At 43.3% G+C, this 21570-nt stretch overlaps 1 protein-coding gene across 1 annotated transcript in view; it reads left to right on the top strand.

Moving 5' to 3' along the window:
- Positions 1-21570, top strand: part of snx19b (sorting nexin 19b) — a 66147-nt gene that overhangs the window by 5121 nt on the left and 39456 nt on the right. Inside the window, exons 3-11 of the mRNA XM_085794814.1 lie at positions 141-335; positions 1480-2226; positions 5271-5642; positions 7470-7689; positions 9113-9213; positions 11012-11131; positions 11224-11348; positions 11460-11553; positions 13737-13911. Of these exons, the coding sequence (XP_085650940.1) occupies positions 141-335; positions 1480-2226; positions 5271-5642; positions 7470-7689; positions 9113-9213; positions 11012-11131; positions 11224-11348; positions 11460-11553; positions 13737-13911 (2149 nt within the window). The remainder of the gene's footprint in view (positions 1-140; positions 336-1479; positions 2227-5270; positions 5643-7469; positions 7690-9112; positions 9214-11011; positions 11132-11223; positions 11349-11459; positions 11554-13736; positions 13912-21570) is intronic.

The raw sequence follows: 21570 nt of genomic DNA, 5'->3' as shown, positions 1-21570 counted from the left end.
ATCCGGCAGTTTCTCAATACTAGGGACCCATACTATCTATTTCTAACATAAAACCTTGGGGTACTCAACATTTCCGGGTTCACAATGAGGCCCTATGGGCTGGCAAGTAGACTACTATGTAACGCCTGTCTTGTCTTCAGGTCCCGTCCACCGTGGAGGACGACGGCCTCTTGGACCAGGAGATCCACAACACGGTGAGGAAGATCATCAGGGACTTCGTGACGTCCTGGTTCTCCACCGTGTCGTCGGAGAGCCGCTTCGAGACCGAGGTCCAGGAGGCCATGGTCTCCATGGCGATGGAGCTGAAGCTGCGAGCCACACACGTCGACAGGAAGGTACGGTGGTCATGACGATGACGATGATGGTGATGATGAGTCAGCGAGGAGCTGCAGCGCTGCGGTGTGTCTGTCTGCAGGTTCTGAAACCAGGTTGTGGTGAAAAAGTTTCCACTGTGACCTGGTTTCTCAGATGTCACTGAGTTACAAACAAAAACACAGATTGACTCTGACACACGGGTGTTTTAACCACGTGTGTAGAGCACAGAGCAGCAACAGGTCTGATTCCTCTTAGTTTATATGTTAGAAACATGTTGTTGCTTCTTTCATTAAAGGGATAGTTCACCCAAAATTGAAATTTCACTCATTATCTACTCGCCCTCATGTCGACTAAGGGCTGGTAGAAGTTTCAGAGTCCTCCGTGGCTTCTCTGAGTTACAGGGGGTCTCGGCGTAGCAGTGCATGTCCATGTAACGGTTGCAAATGGATACCAACTGTCTTCGTAACAAAAAGACACACCAAAAAACATCCAAATACCTCCATAGTGCTCGTCTGTAATGTCCGTCTTGTATTGAAGCCCCGAAATGCGAAATTGTCCCGAAAAAAATTAAATAAGTCTATATTTCAAGCTTGTTTTGAAGCGGAAGCTTCTCGAAGCTCCTCTTCCCGGTTCGTCCAAATTTGGAGAGGAGCTTCCACTACAAACAAGCTTGAAATATAGACTTATTAAATTTTTTTCGGGACAATTTAGCATTTTGGGGCTTCAATACAAGACGGACATTACAGACGAGCAGCATGGAGGTATTTGGATGTTTTTTGGTGTGACTTTTTGTTATGAAGACAGTTGGTATCCATTTGCAACCATTATATGGACATGCACTGCTACGCCGAGACCCCCTGTAACTCAGAGAAGCCACGGAGGACTCTGAAACTTCTCCCAGCCCTTAGTCGACTTGAGGGTGAGTAGATAATGAGTGAAATTTGAATAATGAAATTTCAATTTTGGGTGAACTATCCCTTTAAATATTCCTTGAAGTCTTTTTTTGGCCATTTTATGTCAGTTTGTCAGGCTTGTCAGAGGTTTTGGGGCCAAGCTTGTTTTGTAGCGGAAGCTTCTTGAAGCTCCTCTTCCCGGTATAAAAAAAAAAAATTGAAAAAAATTTAATAATCGATTAATTGTTGTTGCCTCCTCTGGTCCGTTCAGGTTCTGACCCAGAGGATCCTGGACCTGTTCGGCTGCCACCTGCAGGACTTCATCCAGGCCAAGGAGCTGCTGGTCGCTGAGCAACAGGCGGCGTCCATCACAACGACGCCGAAGAAGAAGTGGCGTGCCGACGAGAGCGAGCGGCTGTGGAGGGCGTACTCCTCCGTCACCGCGCCGCACCCGGCCACGAGCAGCGACGACGCGGAGCTGAACTACACCCGCGCGGCGGTCGACCTGCTGCTGCACGTCCTGGTGGCGCCGCCGCACCTGGAGACGCGGTCCGGTCGCTTCGTGGTCGGCGAGCTCATCACCTGCAACGTCATCCTGCCGCTCATCGCCAAACTGTCCGACCCCGACTGGCTGAACGTCCTCGTGGTGGAGATATTCGGCAAAAGCAAAAGCACGATGGAGATGATGGCGACCGCAGAGCCGCCACCGCTTCCGCCGGTGCCGGCCGCCTCGTCTCCTCCGCCTCTACTGCTGCCGCCGCCGCCGCCAGCGCCGACACCGCCGCCGCCGCCGCCCGCTGAAGACGAGGAGACGCCACCGGCTCTTCCTCCGCCTCCAGTGGAGCCCGTCCAGGAGGCGGAGACGCCCGAGCTCGCCGCCTACGAGGTGTTTGAGTCGGACGAGGCAGACGGTCCGCAGAGCAACACCGCCGCCGCCGCCGAAGACGAAGAAACAGCGACGCGTCCGTTTCTGGAGCATTACATCATCAGAGCGGGGAAATCGAACCCGTTCTACCAGGTAGAGATACACATTAATTAATTAATTAATTAATTAATTCATTTAATTTATATAGTGCTTTTCAATAACCCAAAGATGCTTACAAAGAAACAAAAACACATGATTAAAGGGACAACGAGGAGTTTCTATTTGGTTATAAAAAAGTCTCATATTAATGTGGATGAATCTACGCTACCCACACTTGTTAATGGGCCCATTTTCGATAAATATATTGTTTTGTCCATCCATCCATCCATTTTCATCCGCTGTATCCGGAGTCGGGTCGCGGGGGCAGCAGTCGGAGCAGGGATCCCCAGACTTCCCTCTCCCCGGACACTTCCTCCAGCTCTTCCGGGGGGACCCCAAGGCGTTCCCAGGCCAGCCGAGTCCTATACAGGTGCCCGAGCCACCTCAGCTGGCTCCTCTCGATGTGGAGGAGCAGCGGCTCTACTCCGAGCTCCTCCCGGGTGACAGAGCTCCTCACCCTATCTCTAAGGGAGCGCCCCGCCACCCTGCGGAGGAAACTCATTTTGGCCGCTTGTATCCGGGATCCCGTTCTTTCGGTCATGACCCAGAGTTCATGACCATAGGTGAGGGTGGGAACGTAGATCGACCGGTAAATCGAGAGCTTTGCCTTTCGGCTCAGCTCCTTCTTCACCACGACGGACCGATACAACGACCGCATTACTGCGGCCGCCGCACCGATCCGCCTGTCGATCTCGCGCTCCGTTCTCCCCTCACTCGTGAACAAGACCCCAAGATACTTAAACTCCTCCACCTGAGGCAGGAACTCTCCCCCGACCTGGAGCGTGCAAGCCACCTTTTTCCGGTCGAGAACCATGGCCTCGGACTTAGAGGTGCTGATTCTCATCCCAGCTGCTTCACACTCGGCTGCAAACAGCCCCAGTGCATGCTGAAGGTCCTGGCTTGAGTGAGCCAACAAGACCACATCATCTGCAAAAAGCAGAGATGAAATCAAGTGGCTCCCGAACCGTACCCCCTCCGGCCCTTGGCTGCGCCTAGAAATTCTGTCCATAAAAATAATGAACAGAACCGGTGACAAAGGGCAGCCCTGCCGGAGTCCAACACGCACCGGGAACAGGTCTGACTTACTGCCGGCAATGCGAACCAAGCTCCTGCTCCGGTCATACAGGGACCGTACAGCCCTCAGCAGAGGGCCTCCGACCCCATACTCTCGGAGCACCTCCCACAGGATGCCACGTGGGACACGGTCGAAAGCCTTCTCCAAGTCCACAAAACACATGTGGACTGGTTGGGCAAACTCCCATGCACCCTCGAGCACCCTGCGGAGGGTGTAGAGCTGGTCCAGCGTTCCACGGCCAGGACGAAAACCGCATTGTTCCTCCTGAATCCGAGGTTCGACTATCGGCCGGATTCTCCTCTCCAGCACCCTGGAATAGACTTTCCCCGGGAGGCTGAGGAGTGTGATCCCCCGGTAGTTGGAACACACCCTCCGTTCCCCCTTTTTGAAGAGAGGGACCACCACCCCGGTCTGCCAGTCCAGAGGCACTGTCCCCGACTGCCACGCGATGCCGCAGAGGCGTGTCAGCCACGACAGCCCCGCAACATCCAGAGACTTGAGGTACTCAGGGCGAATCTCATCCACCCCCGGTGCCTTGCCACTGAGGAGCTTCTGGACTACCTCAGTGACTTCAGCTTGGGTGATGAATGAATCAACCTCTGAGTCCTCAGCCTCTGCTTCCTCGACGGAAGGCGTGTCAGTGGGATTGAGGAGATCCTCGAAGTATTCCTTCCACCGCCCGACGATATCCCCAGTCGAGGTCAACAGCTCCCCTCCTCCACTGTAAACAGTGTTGGCGGAGCACTGCTTCCCCCTCCTGAGGCGTCGGATGGTTTGCCAGAATTTCCTCGAGGCTGACCGGTAGTCCTCCTCCATGGCTTCCCGAACTTTTCCCAGACCCGAGTTTTTGCTTCCATGACCGCCCGGGCTGCCGTCCGCTTAGCCTGCCGGTACCCGTCAGCTACCTCGGGGATCCCCCGAGCTAGCCAGGCTCGGTAGGACTCCTTCTTCAGCTTGACGACATCCCTTACTTCCCGTGTCCACCACCGGGTTCGGGGATTGCCACCGCAACAGGCGCCAGAGACCTTGCGGCCACAGCTCCGGACGGCCGCGTCAACAATGGAAGTGGAGAACATGGTCTATTCAGACTCAATGTCTCCGGCCTCCCTCGGAATCCGGTCAAAGCTCTCCCGGAGGTGGGAGTTGAAGACCTCCCTGACAGGGGATTCTGCCAGACGTTCCCAGCAGACCCTCACGATACGCTTGGGTCTTCCAGGTCTGACCGGCTTCCTCCCCTGCCAGCGGATCCAACTCACCACCAGGTGGTGATCAGTTGACAGCTCAGCCCCTCTCTTCACCCGAGTGTCCAAGACATACGGCCGGAGGTCAGATGACACGACTACAAAGTCGATCATTGACCTCCGGCCTAGGGTGTCCTGGTGCCACGTGCACTGATGGACACCCTTATGCTCGAACATGGTGTTCGTTATGGACAAACTGTGGCTAGCACAGAAGTCCAATAACAAAACACACCTCTCCAGGTAACACTGTCGCTGCCCACGTGAGCGTTGAAGTCCCCCAGCAGAACGATGGAGTCCCCGGTTGGAGCACTTTCCAGCACCCCTCCCAGGGCCTTGGAGGCCATTTTGAACATTTTGTCTCTATCGTTATTTTGTTATTATTAGTGGTGGCGGAAATGCTGGTCGAGCCGACCAGCGTTTCCTTACTTTCGGTTTCGTGGCGAGTCATGAGAATAACGCCGCCGAATCTCCGTTTATGGTCGGAACTACGACGGTATGTGATCGTCTTCGAACCTCTGACTTTAATTCTTGATGAATGAAAACATGAGTCTGTCTTGCACCGGTCAAAAAATTTCACGGTGCGGAGGCTCATAAATGTAGTGTGAAAACGCTTTGCTTTTCCAAAACTCCTCGTTGTCCCTTCAACGGTTAATAATCGGTTAACGAGCGTCGGTTATCGGTCATAAACATTTTTTTAAATGTGCATCCTTCCCTCCTACCAGGAGAACGACTCGGACCTGGACTCTCCGCTCGCCGACTCGCTGGTCCTGATCGGCCACGAGGAGCGCGTCAACGGCCTGGACGCGGCGGAGCTGGACGTGCAGGCGGATCCTCGCCATCCTAACGGCGGCGGCGATGAGAGAGACGTCGACTCCCCGACGGTGAACCCGGCCAGAGAGCTGCTGCTGGGCGTCGACCCGACCCCCAACGAGCTGACGCCGGCGGCGGCCAGTCCGATGGCGGCGTTCAGCTTCGAGCCGCTGAGCAGCCCGGACGGACCCGTGATCATCCAGAACCTCCGCATCACCGGCACCATCACGGCCAAAGAGCACCGCGGCACCGGCTCGCATCCCTACACGCTGTACACCATCAAGGTACGATGAGAGGGCGACGACGGGGATTTTTAGGGGTGGGAGAAAAAAACGATTCACATAAATATCGTGATATCTTTTCTGACAATTTTTAAATCGATTTTTTTTTTGACTTTTTTTTCTGAAATTTTTTTTAAAATATTGTGCAATGTGCATTTGTTAGCCTTTTTTACATACAGAGAGTACAGGTTTTGAAAAGGGTTCACTTTATAATGGAGTATGTTCATTTATAGGCTCCTACAGTATTCGTGTGCAGATAAATGTTAAAAATGCAGAAAAAAAAATCGAGAGAATCGGCAATATCGTAGAATCGCAATTTAAATCGAATCGCCATCCAAAAAATCGTAGAAGAATCGAATCGGGAGAAAAGCATATCGTCCCAGCCCTAGGGGATTTCTATCTTCAATTAAAGCAGAAGTAAGTGGTCCGGTCGTTTTCGCTAATGCTGCGTTCCAGGCAGGCTTTTGAAATCGTAAATTACAGCTTCAAGTCACAACTTACGACTTTGTAGCGTTCCAGGCAACCCACTCGTGTTTTTCCGACCTGTTTTACCTGTGAAAGTCACTATAACGGCCACTCGTAACTTCCGACCGGTGAACTCGTACCAGATCGAACTGGTACCACTTCACGGTCGGAAAAATACGAGTTTCCTTGAACGCACCATAACAGTCCTCGTCGCTACGTCGCCACATTCACGGCGTTCCTTGGCTGCACACACAGCCCTGCATGCCGTTCTCGCTCCTCATTGGATAAAAACTGTAGGATACGATAAATGTTTTCTCCTCGGCTCAGAGCAGAGCAGAGTGACTGACAGACCCGTGTTTCAGTCCAAACACTCTATGTAAGTGATTGCTGTCGGAAGATATAACTATTTAAGACTTATATTAACACAAATATATCACTTACTTCTGCTTTAATCAAATTATATTTTAATTTTTAAAAATTGTCTGTGAAAAAACGTAGTATTATGGGATGTAAACGGCTTAAGCAGCCTAAGATCCGTCTGCTCCCATCATTTTACGCTGCTGTGGCGATGCGGGGACAGACAGAACTACTGCAGGACAGGAGACACTAAAAAAGAAAATCTGCAGATTCGTGATGTTAGAGCTAAAATACTAGGAAACTACAGCTACTGGTTGAATTTGCCCGGAATTGTCCTTTAAAGGGACATTGTGTAACTTCTCCTGTTATCTATTCAGGAAAATTGATTATTTGGTTCTTCAGTCTGTTTTTCATTCATCAGTAATCCCCCCATCAACAAAGTGAAGTGTTCCTTTCAGCTCTGAATGAGCCGTTCATATCATTCATATCTCCATGGAGCGGGTAAGCTCGGTGCTGCTGCCATGTGGTGTCTCCATGTTTTTACGTTCAGTGGCAGCGTGACGGTAGGAAACCACGGAAACTCAGCGGAGACACCGGAGCTGTCGGCTCAGGTCCAGGTGGCGTCTGTGAAAAGTCACCGCGGTAACGCAGTGAGGAGGAACGGAGCGTTACACTGATGCTGCATTCACCTGCAGTCGGGCAGACGGCCGTCGGTAACAAACCAGATGTCATTTTAAAACGTGGGTCAGGTAAACAATACCACATCGCCATGACAACATATTGTCACGTGTATTGTTTTGCCTCGTGCTGACGGACCACTTGTTTACATAGAGGCTTGTTTATGCCGTCTGCCGTCTGCCCAATTTCACGTGAATGCAGCATGAAAAATACGATTGAGTTGCTTGCGATATACAACCACAACGCTAGATGGGAGGAATTCCTACACAATGTCCCTTTAATAATTAATTAATGATTAATTAGTCGACTGACGTCTGTGTTTGTTCTCAGTATGAGACGGCGATGGGCTGTGAGACGCCGGGCGCCGTCCAGCCGGGCGCCGAGGACGCTGCCGCCGCCGCCGGTGCTGCAGACGCCGTCCAGACGAGCTGCGAGGTCCCGTCCCGCGTGCAGCCGGTGGCCTATCACATGGTGAACAGACGATACAGCGAGTTCCTCAACCTGCAGACACGACTGGAGGAGAAGACGGAGCTGAGGAAACTCATCAAAGGTCGTTACATCATCACCATCATCATCATGAAACAAACATATCAAAAGAAAAAAAAATATCGAAAGAGTTAGCGAGAACAAAGTCTTAGGAGTAATAATCGATGATATGTTAAGTGGGAGACCAGTGACACACATAAAACACTCGCAAAACACGTTGGCCAGGAGTGTGTCCGTACTATGGAAAGCTCAAAAATTATTAAATCAGAAGTCACTCCATGTAATTTATTGAGCAGGAGTATCACCACATCATCTGCAATACTGTGCAGAAATGTGGGGAAACACGTACAAAAGTGTCATGCACCCCCTGTTCACACTTCAAATAAGAGCCGTAAGAATTCTACACTTTGCCCAGTACAGAGCGCACACAAACCAGTTGTTCATCAATGCAAAAATCCTCAAACTACACGACTTAATCAACTACAAAACTCTGCAGATTATGTACAGGGCCGCAAACAGGGACCCTCCGCATAACTTACAAGGTTTTTTCATAGACAGAGATGTGACACATCTGAGAGGAAATACTATGTTATTTAGGCAGAGGAGAGTGAGAACTACGCTAAAATCCTTTTCTATCTCAGTCACTGGTGTCAAACAGTGGAACAAACTAGATGATGAGGTTAAAAAATCAAGAAACTTGTGGGCTTTTAAAAAAGAAATACGAAACTCTATTCTAGACAATTATAAATTGGTTTAAACCCAGAGAAAGGGGTTTAAAGGGATAGTACCATTTTTTTAAAGTGGGGTTGTATGATCTACAAATAGCCCCTAAGTACTGTAATTGCTGCCCAGAGATTTACAACATACAGTGTTGTGAACAGACCCAAACAAACGGCCTATTTTCACGGCTTAAAAGAGGTTTTACCTGAAAAAAAAATACACAGTTCCATTGTTCGCTATAATATAATTTTTTCCAGCCCCTCAAAGTGCAGGAAAAACACAGTTTTTATTTGGACCTAACCAACTGCTGATCAGCGGGTGCTAACCCGGGGCGGAGGGATACGTGAGTTGGTTAGGTCCAAATAAAAACTGCGTTTTTCCTGCACTTTGAAGGACTGGAAAAAATTATATTATAGTGAAGTGGAGTGCAGAGAGTCTTCTACTGCAACTAAAGTACTTAGGGGCTATTTTTAGATCATACAACCCCATTTAAAAAAAAAAGCTACTATCCCTTTAACGTTATTCTGGACTGGCTGTTGTATCACATATGCTAAGAAAGAAAAATTGTGATGAAATTAATGTATTCTGAATGGTAATCGGGGCGGGACCTGATAAGATTTATGCTTCTCCCGTTTCCCTTTCGGTCATGTTGCTTGTATTGTGTAACTGAAATTGTGTGTGATGAAGTCAGATTCACTTAACAAGTCTGGAAAAAAAACAAAAAAAAAAACAAACACCCTTTTTCTCTCCGTCTCTCGGTGTCTCAGGTGTGAAGGGGCCAAAGAAGGTATTTCCTGACATGCCGTTTGGAAACATGGACAGTGACAAGATCGAGGCGCGGAAAGGACTGCTGGAGACGTTCCTGAAGGTCGGTCCATCGATACTTGTTTTTATACTTTATTGCACAAGTCGTTAGTTCATGTTCCGATACACATCTTTTTAGCCATTGGAGCATTCCTACAAAATCTATGCAATTTGTAGTGAAAAAAAAAAAAAAAGTTCAAGGTAAAAGAAAAGAGAGAAAGAAAAAAAAAGAATAATGATAAAAGGGGAAAAAGAGGTGGGACAAAGACAGTAATAATAAAAAAAAAGAAGCATAAGATAAAACAAAAAGATATACATACACATGTGCGAGCACACATACAATTAATTCTCTTCAGAGATCTAGTAAACATTTCTTCAGGGTTGGACTAAAGTTTTATTTATTTATATAATCAACTAAATCCACTTATTCCATTTTTTCAGACATTCTGGTTCTTGATTTCTGATTCTATATGTAATTTTTTCCATTTCCAAAATATTATTTACAGTTAATTTCCAGTTATTAAAAGAAGGTGAGATGGATTTTTTTTTTTTTGCCAATTTCTTGTTATTTGCTTCAGAGCTGCTATTCTGAGTATTCTGTATAAGTATTTGTCTTTTTCTGTTGTAAGTTCAGCTGGTGTTATTCCTAAAACAATGCGTTGCGGTTCCAATGTTTTTTAAAATTGGAAAAAATAGATTCTATAATTTTCTTCCAAAATGGTTTTAGTGATGAGCAGAAATAGAAAATGTGTGAGTGGTTTGCATGGTGCTCGCCACAATTTCTCCAGCAGTCTGGGGTGATGGATGTTGTGAATTCAGACTGTATTTCTGGAGTTGAAACAACACGATATTGTGAGCAAACACGCAACATTATGTAGTAGTAGTTTATTTGTCCCCAAATAAACTTAAAGCTGCAGATTTTATGGGTCAGTGATGTGATGCAACACAGTGTCGGGTCGTGTAACCGGGATTCATTCATAAAAATCTGATGAAAATAAATCTGGACTCAAATGTGGAATAAATGTAACTCACTTTTACAACGCAACTCTATGTTTCTGAACACATTTTACATACAAACTGTGTTTTTTTTTGGCTCAGTGTTGTCAAAATGCATTAAAATTTAAATATAGAAACACAGCAAAAAAGGACACTTAGTTCACTGTAGGTGGATAAAATATTTATGAAGTTGAGATGTTGTTTATTTAGTTAATATTTTACAATTTAAACAAAGTGTCACGTTTTGCTGAAAGTGAAAAAACAATTAAAGTCGACTCCATATGAAAAAACCTGTGGGCGATGATGACAGTCCTCATATCCCATCATGCATTGTGCTGGATTGAGTGGTAATAGTTTACAATTTTGTCATTTTAGGCTTCAAAATGTTCAAAATTTTTTTTTAACTTTTCGATAGTGTTTGTTAGGTCACACTGAATAAACAAGGTTCAGGTTGTAATGGTCATTTTCATTTAAAGGAATAGTTCACCAAAAAATGAAATTCATTCAGGCATATATTGGACTCATTTCTCACAAGACAAATCTCTTCTGAATGTTTTGACACGAAAATAGACAAATTTCAGATTTCAAATTTAAAATCAGGAGAAAATGAACTTTGTTCCATTTTATTTATTTATTCCTTTTAAAATTATTTTTTAATATTTATTTTTAATTCTCGTTATGTTTTTCGTAACCATTTTGTGCTCTATGTCTCATTTTATCTCTATGTGCGGTAAATCACTATGCAGCACTTTGGTGAAACTTTAATGTTTTAGAAATGTTCTCTATAAATAAAGTGGGTTGGTTTCATTTAAAGCTGCAGATTTTAATGATGTTTATCTTGTTTTATTTTATTTTATTTTTTGCAGCAACTCTGTGCGATCCTTGAAATCGCCAACAGCGAGGAGATGCAGGAGTTTCTGGCGCTGAACACGGACGCACGCATCGCCTTCGTCAAGAAACCGTTCATCGTGTCGCGGATAGACAAGGTTCGTAAAAGAAACGGTGTGTGTGTGTGTGTCGGAGCCTCTGCCTGGCTCACAGTGGGTTTGTGTGTCTGTGTGTGTGTGTGTGTTTGTAGAACCTGATGAACGCCATCGTGGACACGCTGAAGACGGCGTTCCCGCGCTCGGAGCCTCAGAGCCCCACGGAGGACAACGAGGCCGAGGTGGACGGAGGGAGGATGAGCGGAGACAAGAAGAACAAGTACGACTCCACACACACACACACACACACACACACACACACACACACATGTACATTTCATTTATTCCCTGTATTAATCTCATCTGTGTGTGTGTGTGTGTCTTCTCTCAGGTCTCGTCTGAAGTTCTCCAGTAAAAACATTCCCGCCCTGAACGGCGCCGACATCAGACCCCCGGTTGTTTTCAGCTACGAACAAACCAGCACAGTGAGAAACTGATTTAATCCAAATTAAAAACACGAGTTTTATTTATTTACTGTAAATTCTCAGATAAAAGCCTCAAAGTCTCTGAACTGGACCGGGTCTGGCTACAGGTTGGAGTTAAATAATTAAAAGCCGAGTCTCCGTTAGAAGTTGGGGCTGTTTCTATTCTCTACAAGTTCTTGTGAATGAACAAAACCTCTCAAAGCCCACGATCGCCTGTTTGAGCCCTTTAAAGCTGCTTAATTCCTGCTACAGACCTGAAACTTTAAAGGGATAGTTCAACATTTTGGCAAATTGGCCCATTGCCATAATCCCTATAGTCATAGCAGTAGGTTTGTTACCTCTAATTGTCGGTGCAAGCTATTTTTAGAACGGCGGAGCAGAGCCGTGTTGTGGAGTTGTTGGATTGTGCATTTGATGAGTTTGATGAGGGAAACCAAGAAATCCCATAATGAGCTTCCGTAGCGTAGCTCTGAGCAGCTCACGGCTCTGCTCCGCCGTTCTAAAAATAGCTTGCACCGACAATTAAAGGTAACGAACCTACTGCTATGACTATAGGGATTATGGCAATGGGCCGATTTGGCAAAAATGTTGAACTATCCCTTTAAAATAAAAGCCTGTCTCTAAGGGGGCTTTCACACCTACCTCGTTTGGTCCGGACTTTCGGACTTTCCAGATAGTTCGGATCAAATTGACAGGTGTGAAAGCTCCCCCGGACCACGGTCCGGACTAAAGACCGAGTCTTTGGTCCAGCCTCAGGAGGTGGTCTCGGTCCGGACTATCCTGGACCAAGGTCCGCTGCTGCGTAGTGTGAAAGCATTTTTTTGGAAGGTTCGAACTATCAGACCAAATACAGGAAATAACGTCAGATGCGCTCGTGCCGAAAAAAGTAAATAAACAGAAAAAAAGGAAAGAGGAGCCGCGGCAACCGGCGGCAACACTTGGGGAGAGGAGATCAAATATTATATCCAGATTTGGTCAGAAGGATGGGTGTGTCAGTGTAGGCTACACTTGTAAACGTTTACACGGAATTAAACAGTAGAGTGTTTAATATAAATCCCCAAACGATAGCCTACATGCAAGCCTATTTTTTTATATAATGACCCGAATATATATTTTTTCCGCCGAAAAAAGTCTGAAAAAGACGGATCAGCGGGTGACACCAAACAACGTCTGCCCCAGCAAGTCAGAGCTTTTATTTCTCTCACACTCACACACAAGTGACCTGGAGAGATGCAGCCGCATCTGACAGGAGGATCACGCGTGTGTGCGCATAGCGTGTGTGTTCCCCTCCACTACACAAAACAGCTGATCGCTGATCGCTGCCACTCTGATCAATGAGAGCATTTCGCCGCGGCACAATCCTCTTTTTTTTCTCTCCTTTCATCAGCTCTAAACTCACTCTTCTGCACCGCGATTACAAACCACAGCGTGCTTTCCAGCAGTAGGCTATATTTTTTCTTTTTTTTTTTTACACATATTTTTATTTTATTTTTTTCAGAGCACTTTCTATGCGCTAACGTCAGACGCACGCTCATCCGTCATGACGTCGGTAGATCCTTTAGTCCGCTGTCATAATAGCAGTGTGAAAGCGAACTTTGCTGGACTATATGGAAACAATGTAACAAAAAAAAAAAATTAGGTGTGGTTAGGCTATTAGGTTACTAAGTAAGCAAGTTTGCACACATTGTTGAGTATTATGTGAGTGTGTGTATGTGTCTGGCTATGAGTGTGGTTATTAGAGGAGGATGATTGTTATCTGTGTATTGTACGTGTATGTGTTTGAATGTGTGATGAGAGTGAGAGAGAGTGTATGTGCTGTTGGTCTCTATTGTGCACTTTATGATTTGGCGCTCCTGTTTCCCTGCTTTTATTAGTGCATTCTGTCAATTTTTTAAATATTATGGTTATCATGTCTTATTTCAATTAATCTTAATATTGTATCTGCTTAGCACTTTACCTGCCCAGGGACTACAGGCGGAAATTAGCAATTGCTGCTATAACCTGGCTCAGAGCATCTCTTCTTGTTTTACAAGATTAATGTTTTTTTTGTGCATTGTCCCTGTTTTAAATAAATAAATTCAATCAATCAATCAAGCGCCCTGAGAGAAGACGGGTCAGTTCAGCAGAGAACATACGGGATGTTCAATTGACTTCATGAAAACTTCCTCTTCCTCCTCGTCCAGGTGTTCAACAGGAAGTCTCTGGCAGACTTACAGTCTTTCATCACGGAGCAGGAGAAGCTGTCGCTCGGCGTCGAGGCGGAGAGAGAGGACGGTCAGTCTGTCGCCGAGGTCGAAGAGGTCGAAGGTCGCGTGGACGACGACGACGACCTGAACGGGAACCAGAGTTCAGACCGAGGTGAGAGCGACGCGTCGTTTAGTCACAGCAGGGAAATAGATATCTCATCATATTATAAACCTATTTGAATGAATGAATGAATGAATGAATGAATTTATTTTCGGTATATCAAGCTTATATAACCGAAAGGTTGAAGCCAAAGCTTATATACCCCTACCCCTTTTACCTTAAAAAATTAAAATAAAATAAAAATATATATATATACGCATTAATACAATAGGATCAGATCACAGACATTTGAAATTAATCAGTACACTTAAATTTCTGATCACAACAAAATAAAGAATCGTACACAGCGCATAACCCAAAATAGTACAAAATCATTGAACTTAATTTTCCATACTGTAACGAGAAATTATGTTGTTCTTATAAAGTTTTTTAAAGCTAACTAGAGTACAGCATAATTTAATATTTTCAGGACAATTATTCCAGATTTGAACCGCTCTAACAGAAAGACAGTGATTTCTGATATTTCACAAATGTCAGTGAAAATGCTGCAAACTAAAATATATGCAAGAAAGCTGCTCGCAACTGTGTTTTAACGCGCGTGCAGCAAAAAAAAATAAAGTCATGAATAATTTCAGATTGATGCTTCATTCACCTCAAAGATCAATATTGGTGTCAGAGACATGAGACAAAATGTGTTTTTTTGCAAAAATCCAGACACATGAACTTACACAGTCTGCTTGTCAGCGTGATCAAGCTTCCACCGAAATATGATGACGCAAAAATAACAAAAAACAGATTGTGCCACACAAGTGAGTACAGAGGGAGGAAGAAAGAAAAAGAAGAAGGAAAAGGAGAAGAAGAGGAAGAAGAATTTTACCACAATTTTTACCAGAAGAACAAAGAACATTTCAGATAATGTTCTTGACGTAAAAAATCTAAAAAAAAAACTAAAAACCAACAACCCCATGTGACTTCAGAGGAAAAAGAAAGGAACATGGAGGACGAGGATCGACCTCTGACCTGTGACCTGAGGCAGAGAAAAACACAAAAAGTGCAGTTTTTTTTACAATCTGGACCTTATTTCTAGCATAAAATCCGATCATTTCCTCCCCCAGATAACTTTGGTGTCATTACAAGTCGTTCTGACGAAATTATCTCCAGCCGAGAGCCGCGTATATCCGTATAATGGAGTCTACAGGGCAGCAGAATGCAGCCTCTAAATAACACATTATCTGCAGAGAAACTCCTTCATTTCACCAATATTTAGTTCTGATAGGCTAGTGCTATTCCCCTCTGAGTCCGGGGTTAGCTGTTATCTATGGAGCCATTTCCCTGACATTAAAAGTTGGCATTGAAAACAGAATTTGGCATTGTAATAAAAGTTGTATTGACACTGAAACAAGTATCGGCATTGGAAAATGTTGCAACACAGGCATAGAAAATACAATTTTTAATTTGGATTTTTAAAAAAATATATTATCATGTAGTTTTCAACGTCAGTCTTCAGATTTCTTCTTCATGCGTCCCTAGCCCCTCCCCTCAGACCCCCCCCCCCTCCACGCCAAAACCCCGACAGTAACTTGGCATTGAAAAAAAGAACATTGAAACAGAAAAAAAAAAAATTGAAACTGAAAACCAGTGAGACCTGGGGGGAAATGCAGTGTAAAAAAACACACTGAATAAGATGGACATGAGGAAGAAATCTGAAGACTGACATTGAAAACTACATGATAATGTATTTTAAATTTTTTTTTTGTTTTTTTAAATAAAATGTTGTATTTTTTTATGCCTGGGTTCCAACATTTTTCAATGCCAATACTTGTTTCAGTGTCAATACAACTTTTATTACAATGCCAAATTCTGTTTTCAATGCCAACTTTTAATGTCAGGGAAATAGCTCCATATTATCAACATCCGGGGTCTGTAGGTTGACCTACTGACCTCTGACCTGGATGATGTCATCTCTGAGCGCCGCGCGGCTCATTCTGATAATAATCATTCTGCTTTGGCTTTCGGGTCCATTTTTATTTCAACTAGCCGGAGCTTTAGTGAGTCCAGGTTGAGGAGAGGAAGCCTGTGGAAGCTGAACTTCATCCAGCTGCTCATTTTGTTCTGACAAGTCGGAAACACGCAGAAACGAACCGTAGCATTAGTTTAGTTTAATAGTTTAATAAGTTTATTTGTATCAGGGACAGTGTACAAGATAACATTAGTCTCGAAATGAGAAGAGATGGCTTGTAGCGGATTTAGCTCACTAGCTACTTTCCATCCGTAGTCCCTGGGCAGGTGAATAAGAACAATAGAAAGGTAAGAATTATCAATTTTCATAGCGTTCTAAACATCCATACACAAGTGCATAATACACCCTCTCACACATCACAAACACTCAAGACATATTTCATATCAGAAAGAAACATACAGTTATTAAAATACTTCACACTTTGCCAAGGTTAAAAATAATGATTCATGATTAATGATTAATGCTGACATAATTTATGCTGACATGACTGATTTCTTAGGATCCATTGTTTGACTTCCCGAGAAAAAACATTGAAGTCTGTACAAAGTTTCAGATTAGTTGGAAGATTGTTCCATGATTTGACAGATTTAAAAGAAAAGGCAGATTGAGCAAAGGCGGAGCTACGCTTAGGAATATTACAATCTCCACTTGATACAGATCTTAAAGCTCTGGTGGAGTGCTCAGAGCAGAGTTTAACGAAGGTTTTCAGTGGGGGAGGGGCAACATTATGAATTATTTTGTACACTAAACGGACATCAGAATACATCATTAAATTATCAAAGCTAAGCAACAAGCCTCTCTCTCTTGTTACTGCACGCACAGTCGAAAGGATGGTGTCTATCTGCTGGTCATGGACTCGGGAGTGAGGCAAGACACGAAAAAAAAAAAATGTTGGCGTATCCCTTTAAGATAAAAATGATGATATTTGAGTTTTGTTCTTGTATTTTCACCATAACTTTGGGTTTGGAGGAGTTGGTTTCTGCTTCATCATCACTCTCACTCTCACTCCTCCTGGTCTGAGTCACCACCTCCTCCTCCTCTCTCTCCTCCTCCTCCTCCTCCTCCTCCTCCTCCTCTCTCTCCTCCTCTCTCTCCTCCTCTCTCCTCTTCTCTCTCCTCCTCTCTCTCCTCCTCCTCTCTTCTCTCTGACTCACCGTCTGTTGTGTCTGCCTGACTTCCTGTCTGCTTCACTTTTCCATTCACTGTTTCACCATCATCATCATCATCATCGTTGTTGCAGCCGGGACCATGTGATCGAAACCAGCTTGTTCCACCTTCCAGTCACGCATCTCATCTCCTCCTTCAGAGTTTAAAGGGACAACCAGGAGTTTTGGAAAAGCAAAGTGTTTTCACACTACATTTATGAGCCTCCGCGCAAGACAGACTCATGTTTTCATTCATCAAGAATTAAAGTCAGAGGTTCAAAGACGATCAGATACCGTCGTAGTTCGACCATAAACGGTGATTCGGCTGCGTTATTCTCATGACTCGCCACAAAGGAAACGCTGGTCGGCTCGCCCAGCATTTCCGCCACCACTAATAATAACAAAATAACGATAGACCCAGAACGATATATTTATCTAAAATGGGCCCATTTACAAGTGTGGGTAGCGGAGATTCATCCACATTAACGTGAGACTTTTTAATAACCGAATAGAAACTCCTCGTTGTCCCTTTAAACCAAAGAAAGACACTTTTTTCTTTCTTTTTTTTTTTAAATCACAGGAACCATGTTGGTTTTTCTTTCTAAATGTTATTTTATCGTTTTAAACTGAATCAAACAGTCCAGTCAGTGTTTTATCTGCTGCAGTGACGCAGGTGGTTTAATCCTGGTGAACGGCCACGTCGTGTGTCAGAGACAGAAACATAAAACTCGTGTGATTACGTCGACGTTGAACTGTTACGTAACTCGACCGCTCGCTGTGTGAAGTAAAGTGTGTGTGTGTCTTTCTATGAGTGATGTGTTCAATGACCGGAGGCCTGAGGGGCGTTCAGGGACCCCGTGTGCAATGACAGACTGTTTTAGGGTCAATTTAGCAGAGGTGGGTGGAGTAGCCAAAAATTGTACTCAAGTAAGAGTATAGTTACTTCAGAATAATTTAACTCAAGTAAAAGTAAAAAGTAGCTCATTCAAATATTTACTTGAGTAAGAGTAGAAAGTACTTGGTGAAAAAGCTACTCAAGTACTGAGTAACTGCTGAGTAACCTCTGATTTGTTTGATTAATGATCAGTGCGTAAATGTAGGCCTAATCAAATACACAAAAATATAATAGTAATGAAAAAATTCAGATATTGCCAAAGAACAACATTTAACAACTATGAAAATAGCCTAAATGACATTTTTTACAAAGTAGCCTAACATAAATTGAGACAAATTCAGCCACAATAACTTACATAGGCCTATCTATGATATGAACTGTCTGAGACTAATGCCAGAAACCCAGAGTGAGTGGTCCTATGATTGGTTTCTAGCGGTTTCTAGTGAAACCAAAGTCACACGACCACACCCCCGAGACTCGAGTCACGTGACCACACCCCGAAACTGGAGGGGTGGTCATGTGACTTATGGTGACTTCATGTGCTATATGGTAATTATGGTAAATACCAAAAGACGACATGAAAAGTGCACATGAACACCATCTCATGTGGTATTTTCCACTGGGCAACTCGTAGAATTTTTTGATGCCCGAGCTGCCGAGATGAAAATAACCTTTGACCTTTTCAACATGGCGGCGAGCAACGCAAGATTCGCAAGGCAAATTTAGAAAACAGTTAGCAGCTATTCACTTTATGTATGCGTGCATGTACAGTAAAAAAAAAAAAACGCTTTTAAAAAGCTAGCCAAATAGCCAGTGCTAAATCTCCATGAATATCAATATTTACCGTTTGAGTTTTGATAATTCATCTTCTTGCTGTAAGAGATGCACTAGGCAATCCAAGGTTGTTTTACCCCATAGATATGTAGATGCCGCACGTGTATATCTATGGTTTTACCCAAGTAACAAGTCTGAATCTGTGTGTCCACCATCTTTATTTTCTCTGTACAACAACAAAAGCACATGAACACAACGCACTGGTAAATACCAGTTCACAAGTGGAAAATACCATCTGTACCATAGCACATGAAGGCAGCATAGGAGTCACATGTGTCCAGGTGTGTATGGGGTTTAAACTTCCTGGGGAGGAAGAAAATAAGATGACCTGGATGACTGAGAACCTTCACCAAAGACGGTTTATATTGACTATCATGAAGCTCAAATGTACCGCTTCTTCTGAAGAAATATACTCAAGTAAAAGTAACAAGTATGCTGCATTGAAACTACAATTTCACAAGTACAATTTATCCAAAAAGTTACTCAAGTAAATGTAGCGCGTTACTACCCACCTCTGCAATTTAACGATCCACAACTGAAGTTTAAGGCGATTTAATGTCACTTCTGATGATTTAAGGCTCAGATACTTTCGGTTTAAGTGGTCATCGCTCGAAGACAAAGAGTTGAAAAAGTCAAAGTCATGACTTCTTTTTACACTGAAGTTTCACTGTGATTCATATATGAGTAATATCATATATATATGAGTAATATCATATATGAGTAATATTCTTGGAAAGACACGTTTTAGTTTGTTTTAGATCACATTTTAAAGTTCCTGTATTGTTTTGAATGGCAGCAACCATGTGTTTGCTCCATTTGTTTCAGTCTGAGTGGTAAAACGTTGCCAAACACAAACAGCAGCTGATGCAGATTGTTAAAAAAAAGGAGAGTTGTCTCCCTTTCACTTTAAAACCCAGAGCTTTGCACCTCGATGGATTGTTAATACGACGTTACAGAACTAGTTCCTGTTTGTGGTGAGTTGATGACACACTGTGTCTGAGCCGTGGAGCTGCAACACTAGTGGAAAATACAGAGTCATCATGCAGAAGTTTGGGCAACCCCGGTTTACACTGCAAAAACTCAAAATCTTTCCAAGAATATTTGTCTTATTTCTTGTCAAAATGTCTGGTTTCTAGTCAAAACTAATCTCTTTCCACTTAAAATAAGACTCATCACCTAAAAATTAACTTGTTTTTAGATCATTTTCACTTTAAATAAGTAGAAAAATCTGCCAGGAAAGTAAGTTTTTCCTGTTTGTAATAAGGTAGAAAAACTTACTCCACTATCAGATTTTTCTACAAATTTCAAGTGAAAATCTGCTTGAAAGAAGTAAAAAAAAAAAGTGTCTAAAAACAAGCTACTTTTTAATGTGATGAGTCTTATTTTAAAGGGACAACGAGGAGTTTCTAATCGGTTATAAAAAAGTCTCACGTTAATGTGGATGAATCTCCGCTACCCACACTTGTTAATGGGCCCATTTTCGATAAATATATCGTTTTGTCTCTATCGTTATTTTGTTATTATTAGTGGTGGCGGAAATGCTGGTCAAGCCGACCAGCGTTTCTTTACTTTCAGTTTTGCAACGAGTCATGAGAATAACGTAGCTGAATCGCCGTTTATGGTCGGAACTACGGTGGTATCTGAACCTCTTTGAACCTCTGACTTTAATTATTGATGAATGAAAACATGAGTCTGTCTTGCGCCGGTCAAAAGAATTTTACGGTGCGCGCGGAGGCTCATAAATGTAGTGTGAAAACGCTTCGCTTTTCCAAAACTCCTCGTTGTCCCTTTAAGTATAATGAGATTTGTTTTGACTAGAAATGACATTTTAACTAGAAATATGACAAATATTCTTGGTAAGATATTTGAGTTTTTGCAGTGTAAAGTGCCTGTTAATGTGAACAGTTCAACAAGTGGAAGATGAAACGATGCCCAAAAGACATAAAGTTAAACATGAAACACTCTTTTGCAATATTTTAATCAATATCAGTGTATTATTTTAGGTTTCTACAGTTTCTACAGAGTGAAAAAGGGAAACAAAGCAGCAGCCTGCAAAAGAATGGGAAACTCAGGAGACTTGAGCTCTCAGATAACTTTGACCAAGGTATCAGACAAGATATTTACTATTTACACACTGTTTCCAAACATTACATTTCAAAATGTAAAAGATGAAAAAAAACAATATATATATATATATATATATATATATATATATTCCCTTTACATTTTAAACAATACATATATATATATATGTATTGTTTAAAATGTAAAGGGAATGTGTCATCTGTAACTCTATGTCTTTTGGAGATCATTTCATCTTCCACTTGTTGAACTGTTCACATTAACAGAAACTTTAAACCAGGGGTGGCCAGACTTTTGCATCATGACTCTATATAATTCAGATAAATGTGTCATCAAAGATCGAAGTGAACTTTATTGTCACTGCGACCAGACGACAGAAGAAAGACGCAGCAGAATGAAATGATCATTTTCCAGTTGTATGTGAAAAGACTTTTTTAATAAAAGATGTATAAATATAAAAATGTAAAGACAACACAGAGATAAATAAAAGACCAAGAAGACAAACTGTGTCAGTTTTAGTCACAAAATGAGTTATTAAACAAGGTGTAAAAGTAAAGTATTGATCGATTAATATGATTGATATATAATATTGGAGGAGGGTTGTGAGGAATTGTGGTTCTGCAGCGACGCCCCGATCGACAGATTATAGATTATAGATCATAGAAGTGAAGGAAACTGGAACTGGGAGTTCTATTCAGCTTCTTCTCCTCATCCTCGTCTCACTCTGAATGTTT

Source organism: Trachurus japonicus, chromosome 13, assembly GCF_045865225.1.
Source record: "Trachurus japonicus isolate A0001 chromosome 13, Traja_1.0".
Lineage (NCBI taxonomy): Eukaryota > Metazoa > Chordata > Actinopteri > Carangiformes > Carangidae > Trachurus > Trachurus japonicus.
Note: the sequence above shows the minus strand (reverse complement) of the source record. Positions and strands in the feature narration are given on the sequence as shown.